General features: G+C 44.9%; 1 protein-coding gene across 3 annotated transcripts; it reads left to right on the top strand.

The window, feature by feature from the left end:
- The first annotated feature begins 6,183 nt into the window (after positions 1 to 6,183).
- SERPINB9 (serpin family B member 9) lies at positions 6,184 to 21,350 on the top strand. 3 transcript variants are annotated; one of them, XM_003272195.4, is made up of 7 exons: positions 6,184 to 6,285; positions 9,213 to 9,390; positions 13,711 to 13,848; positions 14,378 to 14,495; positions 16,326 to 16,468; positions 18,157 to 18,312; positions 19,546 to 21,350. In XM_003272195.4, the coding sequence occupies exons 2-7, from the start codon at positions 9,223 to 9,225 to the stop codon at positions 19,948 to 19,950; spliced, it is 1,128 nt and encodes a 375-aa protein (XP_003272243.1). In that variant the 5' UTR covers positions 6,184 to 6,285; positions 9,213 to 9,222; the 3' UTR covers positions 19,951 to 21,350. The 3 variants fall into 3 exon arrangements, with proteins under 3 accessions (XP_003272243.1, XP_030673095.1, XP_030673096.1); XM_030817235.1 differs by lacking the exon at positions 6,184 to 6,285 and adding an exon at positions 6,935 to 7,265 and having other exon boundaries at positions 19,546 to 19,950; XM_030817236.1 differs by lacking the exon at positions 6,184 to 6,285 and adding an exon at positions 7,711 to 7,822 and having other exon boundaries at positions 19,546 to 19,950.
- The last annotated feature ends 978 nt before the right edge of the window (positions 21,351 to 22,328 follow it).

Raw genomic sequence — 22,328 nt, 5'->3', positions numbered from 1 at the left:
CTTAACCTTTCTGAGTCTCAGGTTTCTTTGGTGATCTGGGGCAGTGTCTCGGCGTGTTACCCACCTGTGCAATGTTGTGCAAGTCACATTAGCGGTGTCTGGCTGACCTCTCGAACTGTATCCACAGACCTCAGCTGAAGATCCCCCTGCAGCTGTTTCTCCCAGCTTCTGGTGGAAGGGCCGGAGATAGAGGAACCACCTTAATTTTCACTGTGGCTTGACATTGAAATCATAGTGTTATCTGGAGAACTTCTGTAAAATTACTGGTGAAACATTTTCAGTTTTATGTCTGCTCTTTTTGTGCTCCCTGGGGCCATGTTAGATTTAAACCTGAAGACTCCTGTTCTGTCTTCCTCCCGTTATCAAGGCTTCCTGGCATGAATAAATCTGCCAGACCCATGGTTCTCACCTAGTGGTCAACTGTGACCTGGCCTGGAGGATATTTGGCAATGTCTGGAGACATTTTTGGTTATCATCATTGAGGGGTAGGTATGCTTGGCATGGAGGGGGTGGAGGCCAGGGATGCTGCTGAACGTCCTACATTGCACAGGACAGCCCCCAGTGCAAAGAATGATCTGGCTCCACGTGTCAGCAATGCGTCGGTTGAGAAACCCTGCGCTAGACAATTAAAGCATTTCATGATAGGAGCCTACCTAATTTTCTGTGTAGAGATTCATTTGGAGGTCCCTCTTTAGGGGAATTAAGAGGGCAATGTTCAAAGTTGGCATTGCTGTTTAATATTACCAGGCACTTTGTTTAAACAAAGATAAAGATGTTCACCAAGACTTCCAGTCACTTCCCATTGAAGTGAATATATCTTAGAATTGCTGACAGGCTTTGGAGAAAAAAACACATTTTAGTAAGTAGTACAATCAATGAAAAGGAAAATAAAAGAGAAACTACAGAAGAGTAGAGAATACACATAAATTTTACTGCCATCACATGTACTTAGAATTGCACTTGTGTAATTATAATTTATTTTTATTTATTTATTTTTTGAGACAGAATCTCACTCCGTTGCCCAGGCTGGAGTGCAGTGGTGCGATCTTGGCTTGCTGCAACCTCCACTTCCTGGGTTCAAGCGGTTCTCCTGCCTCAGCCTCCTGAGTAGCTGGGATTATAGGCGCATGCCACCACGCCCAGCTAATTTTTGTATTTTTAGTAGAGATGGGGTTTCACCCTGTTGGCCAGGCTGGTCTTGAACTCCTGACCTCAAGTGAGCCACTGGGCCTGGTCTAATTTTGATCTTTAATATTGCTTCTAAATTACATCTCTCTTGTTTATTTTTTGATAACTCTCTTCCGATGTCAATTTTAATATGTCCATTCTCCTGCACCCAAATCTGCGTCTCCTCCTTAAACCCCATCTTCCAGCATGCAGCACAAGGCTCAGCCATCAGGCCCTCCTCCCCCATCTCACCTCTGGGTGCTGGACTGGTTTCCTCTCAAGGCCTCTTACATTCGCCCCCTTTCTGAGTCATCTCTGCTACTGCTTGGGTTCACAATCCCCCTTTAGCTTCTACACTACCATCCTAACTGCCTCTTAGCCACGCTCCAAGCACAGCCTGAAACCTCCCTTTGTCTCATAAACCCCCATTACTGACAGAATAGTTTTTGTAAATAAAAAATCTGTTCATTAAACTGAGGCTTTTAATTTCAGTGGCTTTTATTTACTTAAACGTGTACTTACAGTCCAGAAAAACCCTCCCATAATGCAATACATGAGGCTCAAACAAATTCTACCAGGTAGCATGCAGGATGATGTTATCTGAGATCAGTGAGCTGCTTGGGGTGATCCTGGCCACCTGACTGGCTGGATTCCAAGGGTTCTTCTGTAAGATTCAAATACATCCCTGTCATCACTGCTGCCGGGGACTCTCCTGTGGAGTTTGCCTGCTCTGGGCTTAAATCCCACTGGGGCAGATTCTGGGCCCTTTGGGTGGATAAGCACCAGCGATCCCAGGAATCGTTTTTGAACATTGGCCTGATCTTTGACTATTATAATTGGAGAATACCTGGGGACCCAGGGGGCCACCTGCCACCTTTCTCGTTGCCTAGCCCCTTCTCCCCTTTACATCCTCTTCTGTAGAACCAGGATTATTTGAGAACAGGAAGATGGGCAGAGGATGGGAGGCTAGTGCCAAGCCCATTATAGCTGAAACCAGGTGATCATGGAAGGGAGTCAGCGCTGGGCTTCAGATGTTTGCATACAGGCCTTTTCGATTTGACAACATACGTTTCAAGGCTCATCTCCTGCTGCTGTGTTCTTCTTATCCCCCTCCCAACACACGTACTCGAGCACACACACACACATACACAACCTCGACACACGTACTCAAGCACACACACACAACCTCCAGACCCTTCCAAGTTCATCTTCAGGGACCTTCCTTGTCTCTGTTCTCTCAAGCCACCTCGGTGATGCAGATCTAAAATGCCATTTCCCTGTTTGGCCACTTGTAGATCTCTATTTCTTGATCATCTAATCCCAGTGTGAAGCCTCTCAATCATTCAATAAATACTCTTCAACAAATACAGTTGTCTCTTGGTATCTGACGGATTCCAGGATCCTAGCGAACACTGAGCTCTGCGGATGCTCAAGTCCCTAATATACTATGGTGTAGTGTTTGCATATAACCTTTGCAAATGTAACCTGTGTAACATCCTCCCATACGCTTGAAATCATCTCTCGATTATGTATAATACCTAATACAATGTAAATGCTGTACAAATAGCCATTATACTGTATTGTTTTAAAATTTGTATTATGTTTTGATTTTTTTTAATTTTTTTTTCCGAATATTTTCCATCTGTGGATGCGGAACCTGAGGTACCAGGGGCCAAATGTACAGTGTGCTAACATAAAAATTAGTAAAGGAGGGTTAGGCTGTCCTGAGGCTCACAGTCTGGTGTGGGAGACAGAAGATTTAGCAGAAAGTCCCTATGGAGCTTAAGTGTTGGGCTGGGGTGTTCTGGGGGTGTTCAGGGCACCTTGGAAGTACCTCGGTGTGCTCGCCGTCTCTCCCCCAGACTGCTGCCCCCTTGGACCAGATACTGTGTCTTCAACTTAGTACCAAGTTCCCAGCAAGTGCCAAGCCAAGCCCATGGCAGGAAGCCAATTATTTTTGTTAACCGAATGCGTGAGTCTTAGAATGGAGCCTGGACTGTGTCACAAGCATGATAGGAACATGTTGGGGGCAGGCAAATGTTTTCAAAGTTGTGGAAACCTTTGCAGAATGAGTAGGGCCACGCTCCATATTTTGCTCTTTGCAGGCCTTTAAGGAAGTGTGTCAGATGCCCACACGCAGAGCTGGAAAATGTGGCGTTTGCTAAAGATACAGAAGAGTCCAGAGACGCACAACGGCTGGGTCATTGGTGGTGAAGGACTTTATTTGCAGTGAACTTGGAGCTAGGAAGGAAGTTGCTGCTGGGTGGGTCCTCAGTGACGGAGGACAGCACCTGACATGTTTGCCAGGTTTTCAGGCCAGCAACATGATTCTGTTATTTCTCTTGGACTTGTCTGATCATGAAGTAGTGATTTTTGAAAAATCCTTGGACCTGGTGTGAGAATCAAAGACTCCCTTCCTCTGGACAGTGTTGGAAAATCCTGGAAAAATGCTTCCTCTGGGGCCCTGTGTATCTTCTATCTGGGAAAACCGTTATGAGCAATCAGATAAAGAAATATTTTTGTGATATGTTGTGACTTTCTTAAAGTAATAAAGTAGAAGAGATTTTAAATGAAAAATATACGCAATTGCAAAATCTCTTGATTCTTAGCTATTTCTGAACAAAATTTCATGCCCCCCATACAACTTTTAACGGGGGAAAGCGGAGAAAGGAAAGGAAAAACTGAAATAACTTTTGTTTTCATAGTTCTGTTTTTTTATCCTTTGCTAAACCCATTTTCCATCGCTGGTTATATGATTTGGGTTGAAAGTATGTTTCCTCTAGGCCTTGGGGCACAGAGGCAGCTACCATGTTTGCACTATGCCATCATGGTCCACGTTTACTCAGACACTTTCTTGCAATGGCACTGACAACGATGCCCCATTTGTTGCCTTAAAATTTATGGGTATGGCCAGGCACAGTGGTTCACGCCTGTAATCCCAGCACTTTGGGAGGCTGAGGCAGGAGGATCACCTGAGGTCGGGAGTTCGTGACCAGCCTGGCCAACACGGTGAAACCCCATCTCTACTAAAAATACAAAAATTAGCCGGATATGGTGACACATGGCTATAGTCTCAGCTACTTGGGAGGCTGAGGCAGGAGAATCGCTGGAATTGGGAGGTGGAGGTTGCAGTGAGCCAAGATCACGCCATTGCTCTCCAGCCTAGGTGATAGAGCAAGACTCCACCTCAAAAAAATAAATAAATGAATAAATAAATAACAGCTTTTTGTTTAATCAATTCTCTATCATTATAAAGTTTTCTATATCATTGATTTATTCTCTAATCTTTATTATTTCTTCTTTTCTACTGATTTTCTGTTCAATGTATTTATACTTTTTCTAGTTTTTGAAGGTAGGAACTGAGGTCATTGATTTGAAGCCTTTCTTGTCTCCTAATATAGGCATTTCATGCTGTAAAATTTCCCCAAAGTACTGATTTAATAACATCCTACAACTTTTGATGTTTTTATTTTCATTTTTATTAATTTCAAAATACATTCTAATTTCCCTTTTGATTTTATAATATTTTTATAAGTATTATTCAGTTATAAAAAGAAAGTACTGACAAATTCTACCTGGAACCATCAAGAATGACCCTTGAAAACATTATGCTAAGTGAAAGAAGGCAGTCAGGGAAGACCACATATTGTATGATTCAACTTGCACGAAATCTTCACAGTCCGTCAACCCGCAGGGCCAGAAAAGACATCCGGAGGACGGAGCCTCTCCCAGAAGCCAGGGGTTGTGGGAAGGAGGAAATGGAGAATAATTGCTAATAGGTATCACAGTTCCTTTTAGGGTGATGAAAACCTGGAGTTAGATAGTGGTGAGAGTTGGACAGCTTTGTCAATATACCAAGAACTATTGAATTGTATGCTTTAAAAGGATGAATATTATGGTCCGTGAATTGTCTTTTAATAAAGGTCTTATTTTAAAAAACAAGCTAGGTACCTAGGGTGTCAAATTGAAGGAGGCTCTGATTCTCAGGGCCGCACAAATGCAGGGTTGGCACCTATGCGTGTGGCCCTCCTGAAATTTTGTGCCTTAGGCACCTGACTTGCCTCTCCCTAATTCAGGCCCTCAGGAGAAAGCTCTAATTCTGGTCGATTTGAAACAGGAGGGCACGGCTTCTGGGAGATGCTCCGTGCTCCAGAGAGAGCCATTTGTCTGTTCCCTTCCTCTGGATGTCACCGTGCCAACGTGAAATGCTTCCAATTGCGTCCAGCCTGAGATGGAAGGGGGTGGGGGGATATCTGATGACATCATGAACTGCCGCATCAACTCCTCCGAGTCCCTGCCTCTGGACCCCCTGATAGAGGACACAAGGAGTGTCCTGAGCCCGTGTGACTCAGTGTCTCTTCCCATCACTTTGCGGGAAAATGGGGCTGCTTACACCACACCGCAGCCCAAGCACCTGTGGCTAGAGAAGGGCTCGGGTGCTAGGAGTGAGGACGCCTGGTTCTGGGTCCAGGACTACTACTAGTTAGTGGTGGGACCTGGAACAAATGCTTTGGTTCTAAGTGAATCCCCCATATTCATGACAAGAGGCGTGGAACACAGACCCATGGGGCCTTCCCACTGGAACATGGAGCTCGGCTGTCACCCGACCTTCGCTTCCTTAAGTAGAAAAGCCCAGAGTTCCAGGCTCTGTCTCCTTTCCCGCACACGCCTTGTTTCCTCGCGCGGAGGCCCTGGACGCCGCAGGCTCCCAACCTACTTCTCTGGGATGTCAGGGTCAGAACCCGGTCCTGAAGAGGCCCTGGCGCTGGGGGTGGGCGAGGCCGGGCGCGCGCCTTGGGAACCTGGCTGGCCTCAGACCGGCGGGAGCATTCGCGGACACCGCCCTGGGCCGGGAGGACTGGGGGGACCCTGACCTGACCCTGCTCCTAGCTCTGACCCCGGCCACCACGCGCGCCGCCCCCGCTGGTCCCGCCAGGCTCCGCCTAAAGGCAGAAAGCGTGGGAGGCGCCCGACCTGCGGTATAAAAGCGGTGTCTGCAGAGGCCCTAGCGGAGTCCGCGGCGAGCGCAGCAGCAGGGCCGGGTACTGCGCCTCGGGGATCGGCGTCCAGGCTCGGAGCGCGGCACGGAGACGGCAGCAGCGCTGGACTAGGTGGCAGGTGAGGGCGTCCCCGCGCAGGGCCGGGGTGGAGCACGGGCGTGGCGAGCTTCAAGCCCCCGGCTGCCACCGAGAGATGGGACCGGAGGACAGGAGAGGTCGTTCAGCCAAGAGCCCCGGGGACTCGGTGCCTTCTCGGTGGGGTCAGCAACGGTCTCTGGGGGTGCCTTGGAGCGCGCAGCCGGTCTCCGCCTTGGGGGCCCACAGCCAGCGCGAACACCTCCCTCCCGGATGTCTCCTTACTGCCCTTCCCTGGCCGAAGCCCTCCCCTGCAGCCTCCTCCCCACCTGCCGGCCCTGTTTTCTCACTGCTCTGCTCTGCTCTGGGATCCGCAGGATGACGTCTGTCCTGCTTCTTCACTGTCCTTTAAAGTCACCAGTCTCGGCCGGGCGCAGTGGCTCACGCCTGTAATCCCAGCACTTTGGGAGGCCGAGGCGGTCGGATCCTTGGAGATCAGGAGTTCGAGACCAGCCTGACAAACGTGGTGAAAACCGGTCTCTACTAAAAATACAAAAAATAGCCAGGCATGGTGGTCCACGCCTGTAATAATGTCAGCTACGTGCTGAGGCAGGAAAATCACTTGAACTCGGGAGGCAGAGGTTGCAGTGAGCTGGGATTGCGCCACTGCACTCCAGCCTGGCAGACAGAGTGAGACTTCGTCTCAAAACAAAAAAACAAAAAACACAAAAAAACCACCACCACCACCAAAAAAAAAAATAAAGCCACCAGTCTCGAGTTTCAAATCTGAGCACTTTTATCCATCTTAATTCTTTCAATAATTCAGCTAAACGAATGGGGCCCTGAGAATCTGCGGAGCCAGGCTCAGCCCTCGCCTGCAGGGCCTGTGGTCTGTGGGGCCTGCCAGCAAGATTAGGAATCACCTTCGGAAGGAAGGGTCGTGCTGGGGAGGGTCGCGCCAGCGGGGTTAAGAGAACCTCTTCCAGGGTGGGAATCAGAGCCTCCGGGCCGCGGTGTTTGAGGGTGAGTGGAATTAATCCCGTGATGGACGTGGGGCCTTCTAAGGGGGACCAACAGTGTTTGCGAAGAGGTGACTTTGGGAGGGGTTCAGAATGGCCAGAGGTGGAGGCTGTGACCTGAGTGAGGCTGGATCAAGGGAGGGGGCAGGTGGAGAAGAAACCGTTTTTTGTTTTTTTTTCTTGAGATGGAGTCTTGCTCTGTAGCCCAGGCTGGAGTACAGTGGCGTAATCTCGGCTCACTGCAAGCTCTGCCTCCCGGGTTCAGGCCATTCTCCTGCCTCAGCCTCCCGAGTAGCTGGGACTACAGGTGCCCGCCGCCACGCCCGGCTCATTTTTTGTACTTTTAGTAGAAACGGGGTTTCACCGTGTTAGCCAGCATGGTCTCGATCTCCTGACCTCATGATCCGCCTGCCTCGGCCTCCCAAAGTGCTGGGATTACAGGCGTGAGCCACCGTGCCTGGCCGAGAAGAAACCATTTTAACAAGGTGGCTTTGAGCAGATCCTAAGAGCCCGGGGAGATTTAGGAGGAAGGACAAGAGGATTAAGACACCGCTTTCTGAGGTGCTGTGTGGCTGTGGCGTGGTGGTGGCTGGGGGGAGTCGGTTGTGTTCATTGTCCAAGGCTCTCCAGTGCTTTGCGTGGCGTTTTGGGGAGCATAAATGAGGTGTCCCAAAAATGGGGAGAGTGGCTCTAGGGAGACCAGAGGCTCAGGAGGGGTCCTGGGCATTAGACCAGGCACAGGATCCAAAGTGGAGAGAAATGTGGGTGTAGAGGGCAGGCCTTGGGGATGGGTGTGGGAGGAGGAGGAGATGGAAAGGAGTCAGGGAGGTCTCCCAGGCTCACCTGGAGGAGTGAAGGTCTCATTTCCAAGTGCACTGGGAACTGCAGTCTGGGGGTGGGGGTTCATTTGGTTTCAGACCTGTGACCAAGAGACCCACCCCCTCACATTCACACTTTGGCCTCCAGTGGCTTCACAGGCACCACCTCCTTGTTCTCGCCTGTTTTACTCCTCACCTTGGGCTGTTTCTTGCCTTTCCATTCTGGCGTTCTGCAGGGATCAGTTCCTTCCTCTCATGCACAACCTACACTCATGGCTTTTGCTGGGAGTAATGAGTAAAGCTCCCAAATAGATGTTTCTGAGTTAACAAGCACATTAAAGACAGAACAAAATGAAGCAAAAACAACACACAATTGTCTAAGTCCCACTTTCAGTGTTCAAGGGTCACATGATGTCCAGAAGCTAGTGATGGGCAGGAGCTCTGAATGGAGTTACTGGGATGTCAGGCCGTGTGGGCCTGGGGCAGGCTGGCTGACTGGGAGCAGACTGGCTCCACCCCGGCTGTCCAGGACCCACTCACTCGTCTCCGCGGACGACAGCTCCTTACCTCCCAGCTGTCTGTCTCTGGGTCAGATTCAGCATCTCAGTGTCTTTTGTGTATCAGCTGAATGACAGGGAGGCCACAGGCTGGTGCCCAGTTGAAAATCTCACAAGGACTCTTTGTAAATGCATGCAAGAATAAGAACAGCATTTTCCTCCTCCTCCCTGACCCCATTCTCCTCCTCAGATGGGACGATCTGGTCCTTACGGAAAGAATTGGATTGGAGTTCACTGCTTCCAGCTGTGTGTGTGTGTGTGTGTGTGTGTGTGTGTGTGTGTGTGTGTGTGTGTGTGTGAGAGAGAGAGAGAGAGAGAGCAAGCTCCGCAGGCGAGCCAGTTCTGTTGCTATTGCTGGTTTGAGCTGCTGCCATCACCACACTTAGCTAATTACCTTAATATTTGGACTTAGTTTTTGGCCGGATACTAACAGAAAATAAATTTTTCTCCAATTTAAAATACTGTGAACTTTGAGAAGAAAACAAAAAGTACGATTCCAAAATTGCCCTGTAGTAAGTAGGTCAGTAACATTCAGGGAGTGTCGAAACTGCATTTCTCTTTATTCTTCACTTCCAGGCCCTGCATCATGGAAACTCTTTCTAACGCAAGTGGTACTTTTGCCATACGCCTTTTAAAGATACTGTGTCAAGATAACCCTTCGCGCAACGTGTTCTGTTCTCCTGTGAGCATCTCCTCCGCCCTGGCCATGGTTCTCCTAGGGGCAAAGGGAAACACCGCAACCCAGATGGCCCAGGTAAGCTTGCCGGTCCCCCAGGAGCCGGAACTGGCCTGGGCTGCGTGCTCTGTCACCAGCTTCACACTCACACTCCAGGGCCACTGAGAAAGGAGGGCAGGAGTGGGGCCCGAGTGTGCACTGGCCATTTCGGGGAGGCAGGGGTCCACTGGGGATGAAGTGGGCAGGGCAGGGAGGCAGGAACTCTGCTCCCCCGAGATTTATTCGGGGGAAACTTCCCTTGGTTAATCCCTTGGAAAAGACCATCCAAGCTGTCTTGTCCTAGCACGGAACCTTTCTTTAGAAAATCATACTGAAATTATTTGAAACATAAGTTGCAAAGACCTACCTCTTTCTTGGAGCAAGAGACTTTGTAACTATAAGCTTTCATTGGTAAGGAAGGTTAATACCTATTTCAAGTAGTTTCTGTACCAACAGCTCAGGGAGGGCATCAACAGCTCAGGGAGGGCATCAACAGCTCAGGGAGGGCATCAACAGAAATTTGCAAGAAGGACCCCAGGGCAAGTGCTTAGTTACAGCTGCACACTGTGCAGGTGCTGCTCAGCTCAGTCTCACCAACACTCAGAGAACCTGTGGAAATGATTCAAGATCAGTGCTTGTCCCCAGACGTGTGTGGAAAGGAGAGGAGACATACACCTGAGATGAAACTGAAAGCTTGTGTCATCCCTGAGCACAGGCCCCTGGACACGCCTTCATCATCGGAGTTGTCCTTTGTTCAGTATGACTGTCTTTTTCTTTGATGACACTTTTCAGTAGTGAATTACTCATTTCAATAATTTCCCAGCTCATTGTGTGAAGAAGGGAAGGTTGATGTGTAGAGGCTACCAGCCTTAATAATAAGCACAGAGAGGCTCTCTAAAAGAGATATATATATTTGGAAATAGGGCATTGCAATGAAAATACGCATGCCATGGCAATCTATGTGCATATTCAGGGAGGTGAAATAACACTAAGATTTTTAAAGGAAAAAGTAAAGAGGATTACATAATTCCTTTGAAATAATTATTTTTGGCAAAAGGATCAATAACGAAGGTGATGCCAGTGTGAGGTTGGACGTGGAGTTCCTGGGTAGACGTCCTTGCACAAGTATTTTGTGTAAGGCTGTGATGGCCTTTGTGCAAGAGTGTGGGTTTTTACAGAGTCCTTTGTGATAGTTTTATCAGGCATTCAAGCGTGAGGACCCTCTCTTCATGGCCTTCGCTGTCTGTTTGTCAAAGGTTTTTGGTTTTGTTTTTTTAACATTAGTGACTCCATTTTGATTTTGAAGTTCCTTATGCTTAAATCTTTATGATCTTTTTCTATGTTTTAGGCTCACCAATAAACCCTTGTAGAAAGCTTTTTTGAGAGCACCAAAATTGTCCGGGTACCTTCTTAGCTGTGAGACTGAGCTCTCTCCATGGCTCCAGTGTTCAACTGGATGCTCGTGGGACACCAAACATACTGAGTACACGTTGCTACCTGTAACATGCGGGGAAACATTAATGGCAGCAGAAATATTTTAAAGAATTATTTATTTTTCCTTCATTATATAACTGGTAAAAGTCCACTATAAAAATTTTTAAAAACATAAAAGTAGAAGGGAGGAAAAAAAAATCTCTGTGGATCCATCAAACAGAGACAACCACCCTTGATAATGTAAAGCATCTTCCTCCAGTTCGATTTCCCCCATTTTCTTTTCTTTCTTCCTTTTTTTTTGAGACAGAGTCTTGCTCTGTTGCCCAGGCTGGAGTGCAGTGGTGTGATCTCGGCTTACTGCAAGCTACACCTCCCGAGTTCACACCATTCTCCCACCTCAGCCTCCCAAGTAGCTGGGACCACAGGTGCCCGCCCCCACACCCAGCTAATTTTTATTTTTAGTAGAGACAGGGTTTCACTGTGTTAGCCAGGATGGTTTCGATCTCCTGACCTCATGATCCACCTACCTTGGCCTCCCAAAGTGCTGGGATTACAGGCGTGAGCCACCGTGCCCGGCCCTATTTCCCCATTTTCACTTGACATTTTGTACTTGGTGATTATATGGTATCTTTACTTTTATAAATGTTTTTTCAGCTAATGTGAGGATTCAGTGAGACAGTCCATGCAAAGCCAGTGCTCAACATGTGTTGGCTATGAATAGTAATAGTGGTGTCACAGCCTTAGGTGAAATTGGTCTTAGCTTTTGGTTCTGTTCTATTTTTGACAGGGTTTCTTATCAACAGTCTATGAGCTGTCTAAAATAAATTTAGTAGCTTCCTCTTTTTTCTATGTTATAGAACAGTGTGTATTGCATGAGAAATAGAAATTGCTTGAATATTAGGAAAAAAAATCCCTCAAAAGATCATCTAAGCCTTTTTAGAAGTAATTCTCTCTCTCTCCCTCTTTTTTTTTTTTTTTTGGTTCATTCATTGTGACTGATAGATTCTGTTTTTTCTTTGTTTTGTTTTGTTTTGTTTTTTGAGATAGAGTCTCACTCTGTCACCCAGGCTGGAGTGCAGTGGTGCTATCTCAGCTCGCTGTGACCTCCAACTCCCGAGTTCAAGTTCAAGTGATTCTCCTGCCTCAGCCTCCCGAGTAGCTGGGATTACAGGCACACGTCACCATGCCTGGCTAGTATTCATATTTTTGACTGGCATTTGGTAACTTACAATCTGTACTTTACTGAAAATAATTATATAGAGTTTTTGTTCTAACATTCCCTTTGTTTATATTGCTATAACCTCTTTTTCACATATGAGTTTCCTTTGGGGTGCTTTTTCTTACATGTAGTGGGTGGCTGTCTGTTTTGTATGTATTTGTGTTTTATTTTAAAGAACCAGCTCTTGGATTCATTGATCATTTTGTGTTTGTCCCAAAATTCCTTAGGAGTTTCTCTGTATCTTTTCTAACGTAATAATTTTAAAGTTTTAGCATTTTATTACTTTCTTGGTAATATTGAAAATAATGCTATGTTTTAACTTATCTGTGGCCAAACTCTTTGGTCGAATATATATCACCCATATTTTGATTATTTTCTAAATCATGGGTCATATACTTGTTTAGAAGAATATTTTTTGTTTGTTTGTTTTTTGAGAAGGAGTCTTGCTCTGTTGCCCAGGCTGGAATGCAATAGTATGATCTTGGCTCACTGCAACCTCCGCCTCCTGGGTTCAAGTGATTCTCCTGCCTCAGCCTCCCAAGTAGCTGGGATTACCGGCAAGCATCACCACACCTGGCTAATTTGCGTATTTTTAGTAGAGACAGGGTTTCGCCATGTTGGCCAGGCTGGTCTTGAACTCCTGACCTCAAGGGATCTGTCCCCCTTGGCCCCCAAAAGTGCTGGGATTACAGGCATGAGCCACTGTGCCCAGCCTAGAAGAATATTTTAAATATTGTTTAGAAGAGGGTTTTTTGTTGTTTTTTTTTGACATGGTCTTGCTCTGTCTCCTAGGCTGGAGTGCAGCAGCTTGATCATAGCTCACTGCAGCCTCAAAGTCCTGGGCTCCAGCAATCCTCCCATCTCAGCCTTCCAAGTAGCCGGGACCACAGGCACACACCATCATGCCCAGCTAACTGGAGATGGGATCTTGCAATATTGCCCAGGCTAGCCTCAAACTCTTGGACTCAAACAATCCTCCTGCCTTGGCCTCCCAAAGTGCTGGGATTACAGGCATGAGCCACTGTGCCTGGCCTAGAAGAGTATTTTAATTGTTACTTTGAAGAGTTAATTATATTTAGAACAGTGTTTTCAGTAATAATTTGTAGGTCATTTTCATTTTGTTGGCATTTTATTTATAATGCTGATTTGTTTGTTACTACATTGAAGTTAGAGAATATAATCTATATAATTCTGTATTTCAGAATGTATTGAGACTTTGAGACTTTTCTTACGGCCCAATATATGTTATATTTTTTGAAATATTTAAGTAATACACACACATATAGTCCCTGTAGGGTACAATTTTAATAACCATGTTATTGTCTTATTAATCACATTGCTCATTTAATATCCTTGTTTCCTTTTGAGGATTCTGATGATTGTATTTCTGTCTATTTTTCCTTGCATTTTTTCTGCTTTTAACTTTTTAACTGCATCTTTTTTTTTTTTTACTATAAATTTTAGAGGTAATTTTCCCACCAGTGTGCATTTATATTTTCCTTTGGATGCAAGATTTTATCACAACCTCTTTTCTGAGCTTTTCTCACCCTTGTCATTTTTTTTGTGTTACTCATCTTTAAACGAGCGAGATGCATTCAGGCAGGATGGCTACGTCTTTTACTCGCCTGTTTTCTGTCCCCTCTCTCTCCTTTCCTCATCCATCAAAGAGCTATCTTGATAACTTTTAAAATTATTTTTCACAACAGGCACTGTCTTTAAACACAGAGGAAGACATTCACCAGGGTTTCCAGTCGCTTCTCACTGAAGTGAACAAGCCTGGCACACAGTACCTGCTGAGAACGGCCAACAGGCTCTTTGGAGAGAAAACTTGTCAATTCCTCTCAGTAAGTTGAATCAATAGAACAATAAAAGTTGTATTCAACATACCTCGTGATATAGAGTCTGGGAGAAAGACCCTAGAGAAATTGAGAAATTTATGTTAACCAATTAAAAAAAATTGCACTATTTTTTTTTCTAAGATGGGGTCTCACTACGTTGCCCAGGCTGATCTTAAACTCCTGGTCTCAAGTGATCCTCCTGCCTGTTGGGATTACAGATGTGAGCCACCACTCCCAGCCTAAACTTCTTTTTTTTTAAAGACCACAATTCTATAATTATGCCTTGCATTAGTATTGCAAAAGTAGTCTCTACTTTTCTTGAAAGGTAAAATTCTCAAGTTCATTTCTGCTTATTCAAGGTTCAATACATACCTATTCACAAACTCTGATATTTTAACATATCTTCATATGATCACTTTTAAAGAGTTATGTATATTCTTTTTATTAAAAAAAGATAACATATTTAGAATTTTTGGAAGTTTGCTGACATTTGTATTTAGCAATGCAGCCTCACTGAACATTTTTCTCTCCAAAGACGTTTAAGGAATCCTGTCTTCAATTCTACCGTGCTGAGCTGAAGGAGCTTTCCTTTATCAAAGCTGCAGAAGAGTCCAGGAAACACATCAACACCTGGGTCTCAAAAAAGACTGAAGGTCAGAATGACAAGTTATTCCACCTTCCTCCCAACCCCTCCTCCTCCTGCGGCTCTTCCTATTCCTCCTTCCCTCCTCTTATATCCTCCCTCCTCCTCCTCTCCCTCCTATCCCTCCCTCTCTCTCTCCTCACCCACCTCCACCTCTCCACTCCGCCCCCTCTAATTTCACGGGTGTTTCAGATGGTCAGAGTAGTGTTGACTGGCAGGGCCTCCTGGCATACTGAACCTTGATGGACTCATAAAGGTTCTGATCAGACATTCAGGTTTTCAGCAACAGAGATTTACTTTTGTCTATTCTCCCAGGACCAGAGTAGCTAATACAAATGTCAAAAGGCGGCCAGGCACGGTGACTCTCGCCTGTAATCCCAGCAATTTAGAAGGCCGAAGCGAGCATATCACTTGAGGTCGGGAGTTCGAGACCAGCCTGACCAACATGGTGGGACCCCCATCTCTACTAAAAATACAAAAATTAGCCAGGTGTGGTGGCCCATGCCCATAATCCCAGCTGCTTGGGAGGCTGAGACATGAGAATCACTTGAATCTGGGAGGCAGAAGTTGTAGTGAGCTGAGATTATGCCACTGCACTCCAGCCTGTCTCAGAAACAAAAAAGAAACTAAAAAACAAATGTCAAAAGAATCTCAGGCCACGTTTCCAGTTTAATAACTTACATTCAAATATACTCTCCCTGGCATGTAACATTCACATGTCAGGTGACTCCATTGTCTCTGTGAGAAGGAGATTGATGGACGGATCTTGCCTGAGGTATACACTTGGGCTGCCTCTTCCTAGGTTCTGGGGGACCTCCATCACCATTACCTTTACCTGCTAAGGTCACTCCTGACTTTTCATGTCTTCCACTTAAGCTCCTTTAGTTTGACTTGATAAGCCTACATTTGATTGGTTAACTGCAGACCCTCTCTCAGGGCTGATCAGTTCCACAGACTGAAAATACCCTCCATTTGGGGTTGAACCTTATTCATCTACATTTCAGAAAGTGACGTGTTCCCAGTCTTGGCCTCGAAGACCAATGATGGTCTGATGAACCATTCAGACTCCTCTGCGCCAATTACGCTTAGTACCACTGGGAACATTTCCATTTCTGTGAATAAATGAGATGGTAAAGAATGGGAGATGTTCTTCGCTTAAAGTCTCAGCAATTGTTTCCCGCATTCCTGCTTGGAGTATTTACCACGGATGCTCTCTTGAGGCAGTGAGTTAGCAGGGATGCCCTCAGTTCATTGAAACAGTACCACTTGATCTCCAGGGAAAGAAGGGGTGATCTTTGCTTGCCCACATCCTCTTTTCCAGGGATGCCTAGTGCTTTGTTGAGGGGATTCGGCAGGAATATCTCCTCCAAAAGCTTCTGGAAACTCCCCATGTGCCCAATGTCAGCTCTTCCTGATTTGAGCCGTCCATTCTGGCTGCTTCTGACATGTCCATGTGTAGTCACAGAGTATTAGAACTAGGTGTGATCATGAAGGATTGGATCAAACACTCCAATTAACCACGTGAGACAAACACCCCTTCAGCCTGTCACATTTCCTGCTGGTCTTGTTCTCCAACCTGGTGTAATTTTTCTACTTTCTACCAACCTGCTTTCCTCAAGTGACTTAGGTGTCTTTCACCATCCTTAACTTGGTGGATGTTCTCAAGGTGTCAGTAATCATGAATACCACTCATATGTGCTGTTTTCATTTCTGTACATAACAACCCAAACTCAGCAAATTTGAAAACAGAAGTTTGCTTCTCCACTAATAATCCAGGATCATCGAATGCATCAGGTTCTTATAAAAAGCAACTGAATGTAGTCTCTACTTTTCTTGAAAGGTAAAATTGAAGAGTTGTTGCCGAGTAGCTCAATTGATGCAGAAACCAGGCTGGTTCTTGTCAATGCCATCTACTTCAAAGGAAAGTGGAATGAACCGTTTGACGAAACATACACGAGGGAAATGCCCTTTAAAATAAACCAGGTGGGGGAAGCTTTTTAAAATCCTGCTAGTTTGATGAAGAAGTTGAATGGAAAGATTTAACTCTGTAAAAGCGTAAGTGACATAAGCATAAGCCAAAAGGAATTTGAAACTTAAAGTATTTCTGAATGAATTTCTTAACTCAGTAGAAAAAAACGGAAGGAATAAAAGATATTTGCTGCATATATATATATATATATATATGTGTAGTGTTTTATCACTGCTCTTAACTGCCTTTGATAATTTCTCATAAACCATTGCTGCCACCTAGTTTTGGAAACTAAAGATCTTCCAATAAGCCCAATTTACTTGGCTAGAAAGCCAAAAAAAAAAAAAAAAAAGTGTTAAGGTAGTGTGATATGTGGGAGTGAGAGGCAGTATAGGGCAGGGTAGAGGGAGAGAAGGTGAAAATCTGTCTTTAATTCGTCATTTAAAAAATTTTTCTTTTTTGAGACGGAGTCTCGCTCTATCGCCCAGGCTGGAGTGCAGTGGCGCAATCTCGGCTCACTGCAAGCTCCGCCTCCCGGGTTCACGCCATTCTCCCGCCTCAGCCTCTCCGAGCGGCTGGGACTACAGGTGCCCACCACCACGCCCGGCTAATTTTTTTATATTTTTAGTAGAGACGGGGTTTCACCGTGGTCTCGATCTCCTGACCTTGTGATCCGCCCGCCTCGGCCTCCCAAAGTGCTGGGATTACAAGCGTGAGCCACCGCGCCCGGCCAGTTATTTTTAAAATTAAAGTAAGTTTTGATTTGAATTGTTAACTCATTATCATTAATTCAGTATTTACAGCTTTTTAATATTAAAACTTCGTGACAAAGACCTTAGTTTTGACATTGAAGTAAAACTTAATTAAGGCAGGCATTAGAATAATTTGCCAAATCCTCCAGCCCATAAAAAGATACCATTTTAATGCAATTAAAAAACAAAAGCAGGTAACCCTCCTGCATTTTTTGTAAGGTGTACTTTAACTTAAAAAAATTAGTTCTCTAGTTGCAAAGGGTGGGAGGAGGAGAACTCTTCTAACCCTGGTTTTATAACTATTTTAATTTTTATAATAAATGATCTGTATCAATTTTTAAAAGTATTACATTAATAAATGTAATACTTTGCTGAACTTCTGTGTGCATATGGCTCTTCTGTATTTTAAAAAAGTGATTTCCTTAGAGTATCAGAATTGAAAAGATTGGGTTAAAATACATTACTACATATGTAAGTCGTTACTCTTTCTGAGAGAGTGTATCCATTTATACTCCCTGTCATGCTGTTGTGGAACTATAAGTTTCATCCCACTTTATGATTTTTTTTCTCATATGTTGGGTTGGATAAATAGGAAAAACAATACACATTTTTTTCTAATTAAATCCAAACAAATTTGTATTTAATTTCATTTGATTATATTGCTTCTTAGATCTATTTGCTGAGTACAATTTAAATGAGAAACATCTTTCTCCTCTGGAAAATGTAGAGTATCACATTTTATTTTGCAGAATAAAACCTTTCCCAGGGTGGTACTCTGTCTGCTTGCAATGATGATCGGGAGGAACTCGTTGAGTTTTTTTTTTTTTTTTTTTAGTGTTAACTGGGGCATGAATGTGGCGGTTTCCATCACAGGTGCTGAAAACACTCTTGGAGGCAACTGCAGCTCCTTTGAAACTTTTAATTGCGTCTTTCAATAATCCTTCCCCCAGGAGGAGCAAAGGCCTGTGCAGATGATGTATCAGGAGGCCCCGTTTAAGCTCGCCCACGTGGGCGAGGTGCGCGCGCAGCTGCTGGAGCTGCCCTACGCCGGGAAGGAGCTGAGCCTGCTGGTGCTGCTGCCTGACGACGGCGTGGAGCTCAGCACGGTAAGACCTGGGCTGCGGGAAGAACCCAGGGACACCTTTGCGGGCAGAACTGGAGCGCCACTTCCACCTCATATTTACCTTCCGAGCTGGCGATACGGCAGACGTACACTGTGCAGGCACTTGGCGTTGGGATCAAACTTTTGTTCAAGGCTGACTTTTCCCAATGTTGTCTGCGTGATCTGCCAAACTACACATCTCAGTCCTCTGTTTTTTCATCGCTAGAAGGGGTGGGGGGCGGTTAAAATGCCTTTTAAAATAAATCAGGTAGGAGGAAGCTCATAAAAATCCTGCTAGTTTGACGAATGGCAGACTTTTAACTCTAAAAGCATAAATGACTGCTTAGGGTTATTGCCTCGTAGAGTTATGATGAGGATAAAATGTGGGTAATTCAGGTAACAAGCTTACCACATTGCCTGGCAACTAGTAAACTCTCTACAAATGTGATCCATTATTATAAGCATCATTCTTAGCATTATGCTTTTAAAGTCTAGGAACCTGAAATAGAGAAGGAGGAAGTCTTCACTTTCGCCTAACAAGGCTGGGAGGGGGCATCCAGGGAGGTGTGAAGTCCAGTGCTCAGAGGGTAGGACCAGAGGCAGCCTCTGAGGGCGCATCCAGGTACCCGGCTTCCTTTCAGCATGGATCTCTGGGGTGAGAGAGTCAACCATGGCAAACGGCAGGCAGTGGAACCCCATGACTTAAGAGGTTTGTGTGCGCAGCAGCCATTGGCTCTCCCTCTGCTCACGTTCCTGAAACTATGCTCCAGAAACTATGCAGAATCTCTCTGGGGTGGATAATGCTCTTGTAACCTCTCTGCTCCAGAAACTATGCAGAATCTCTCTGGGGCAGATAATCCTGCCCTTTCGTTTCCAATCCTTTTCTTTACTAGCAATGGTTTGTTGTCTTTAAAAAGACTATGTTTGAAAAAAACATAGTCGCCTGGGCATTGACGCTTGTCACAATACAAGATGTCTCCGGAGTTGCTGGATAAGGAGAGGACAGACACAGCCTTCCTGCCTCTGGCTGCTTGGTGTCTCTCCCCCTTGTGAAGGAAGTGGCACATGGGACATAGGACAAGTAAGAGTGCTCACAAGCTTCTGGCAGATGAAGGGGCCACTGATCCTATGTGAACAACACCTACGTGCAAGAGGAGGAAGGGAACTGTGTGAGTGCCTGTGCGCTCATAGATGTGCACTGAAGTCGGAATCTTAAAGTCTAATTCTGGTCTTTCAGGTGGAAAAAAGTCTCACTTTTGAGAAACTCACAGCCTGGACCAAGCCAGACTGTATGAAGAGTACTGAGGTTGAAGTTCTCCTTCCAAAATTTAAACTGCAAGAGGATTATGACATGGAATCTGTGCTTCGGCATTTGGGAATTGTTGATGCCTTCCAACAGGGCAAGGCTGACTTGTCAGCAATGTCAGCAGAGAGAGACCTGTGTCTGTCCAAGTTCGTGCACAAGAGTTTTGTGGAGGTGAATGAAGAAGGCACTGAGGCAGCGGCAGCCTCGAGCTTCGTGGTTGCAGAGTGCTGCATGGAATCTGGCCCCAGGTTCTGTGCTGACCACCCTTTCCTTTTCTTCATCAGGCACAACAGAGCCAACAGCCTTCTGTTCTGTGGCAGGTTCTCATCTCCATAAAGGGTGCACCTACCGTGCACTCGGCCGTTTCCCTCTTGCTGTGTCCCCAGATCCCCACTACAGCTCCAAGAGGATGGGCCTAGAAAGCCACGTGTAAAGATGAGGGCAGATTCCTTACCCATCTGCCCTCATGATTTGCCAGCATGAATTCATGATGCTCCACACTCAGCTCTTCCATACTGACCACTCATTTGTGCTACTTAATCAGAATCTTGAGAAAATAGACCATAATGATTCCCTGTTGTATTAAAATTGCAGTCCAAATCCCATAGGATGGCAAGCAAAGCTTCTCTAGAGTTCCACATGCAATTCACTCTGGCGACCCTGTGCTTTCCTGATACCGCAAATACATGCCTTAACCCGCTGCCTCAGTGGTAGTAAATGGTGCTAGATACTGCTACTATTTTATAGATTTCCTGGTGCTTAGCCTTTTAAAAAAGGTTTTAAAACGTACATTTATATTTTATCTTTTATCTTTTTTTTTGACATTTACCAATCACCAAGCATGCGCCAAACACTGCGTTAGGCACTGGGGACACAAAAGGGGACAGAGCCATGCTCCTTTGACACCTGGTCTTCAGTTCTGTGCCCAACGTATATAGCTTTGACAACGACCAGGTTGGACTGTGTAATGTCTTTCAACTTACCATGTAATCCTCTTGTAGGGATCACATCTTTCTTTATGATATTGTATTTCTCTACCTCTAAGTCTAACAGTAAAAATTCCATTCAACCCTTAAAGCTCGTTTCAAATTCTTCTTTGAGAAGTTTTTCCTTTCTCCGCAACCAGATGTACGTATTTGAACTCTCTTTGTACTTGGAGGGCACTTCTTTCATGGTAGTTCTTTTATTAATCTCTGTATCCTTAGATAGTCCTCCAACAACCAAGGGTTGCGACTCTGTCTTACATATCTGGATGCCCCTCATAGTGCAGTAATAAGTAAGTTGATTATATACGAGCTACGTAACTTGTTTTTTTAATGGTTGGATATCACTGAGTTTATTTTTTAAAGAATTTTTTTATTGAGGTAAAATTCACATAACATAAAATTAACTATTTTAAAGTGAGAAGTTCAGTGCCACTTAGTATTGTTAACAACGTTGTGTAACCACCACCTTTATTTAAAGTTCCAAAAAAATTTTTCTCCTCTAAAAGGAAACCCCATCCTATTAAGCAGATACTCTCCATTCCTTCCTTCTTCCAGCCCCCAGCAACCACCAATCTGCTTTCTGTGTCTGTAGATTTATCTATTCTTGATATTTTATATAAATTGTATGAGACCTTTTGTGTCTGACTTCTTTCACTTAGTACAAGTTTTTGAGATTTATTTACATAGTGGCATGTATCAACACTTCATTTTTATGGCTAAATAAAATTGTATAATGTGTTTATAGCACAATTTATTTATCCACTCATTCATTGATGGACTTTGGGTTGTTTCTGACTTTTGGCTATTGGGAATAGTGCTGTTATGAATGTTTGTGCATCTGTATTTGTTTGAATGCCTATTTTGCATTCTCTTGGGTATATATCTAGGAGTGGAACTGCTGGGTCATATGTTAATTCTGTTTAGCTTTTTGAGGAACAGACAAACTGTTTTCCACAGCAGTTGAACCATTCCACATTCCCACCAGCAATGTATGAGAATTCCAATTTCTCTCCACATCCTCACCAACACTTATTATTTTCCTTCTCCTTTTTTTAAAAAAAAAAAAATAAGTTATGGCCATCTTAGTGGGTGTAAAGTGGTATCTCATTGTGTTTTTTATTTGCATTTCCTATGTAATGAGCTACAAACTAAAGTACAAACTAGATGGGACATCCAGTCCCTTTGATAGATAATGCTGAGTAAAAAATGAGATGAAAGACATTTGTTTTTAGAACAAGAGTGTTTATTAAAAAGCTTTAGAGGAGGAATGAAAAGAAAGTGAAGTACACTTAGAAAAGGGCCAAGTGGACATCTTGGATGTCAAGTGCCTAGTTCAGTATCTTTTGAGACAGTGCCTCACTCTGTCACCCAGGCTGGAGTGTAGTGGCATGATCTGGACTCACTGCAACCTCCTCCTGGATTCAAGCAATTCTCTTGCCTCAGCCTCCCAAGTAACTGGGACTACAGGCACCCACCACCACACCTGGCTAATTTTGTATTTTTCAGTAGAGACGGGGTTTCACCACATTGGCCGTGTTGGTCTTGAACTCCTGGCCTCAAGCAATCCGCCTACCTCGGCCTCCCAAAGTGCTAGGATTACAGGCATGAGCCACTGAGCCCAGCCCTAGTTCAGTATCTTTTATGTAAATTATAAACCTCTGCAACATTGATGTATCACACTGAGAGGTGACAGCATGCTGGCAGTCCTCACAGCCCTCGCTCTCTGCG

The sequence above is a fragment of the Nomascus leucogenys genome, chromosome 8 (assembly GCF_006542625.1).
Source record: "Nomascus leucogenys isolate Asia chromosome 8, Asia_NLE_v1, whole genome shotgun sequence".
Classification (NCBI taxonomy): Eukaryota; Metazoa; Chordata; class Mammalia; order Primates; family Hylobatidae; genus Nomascus; species Nomascus leucogenys.
Note: the sequence above shows the minus strand (reverse complement) of the source record. Positions and strands in the feature narration are given on the sequence as shown.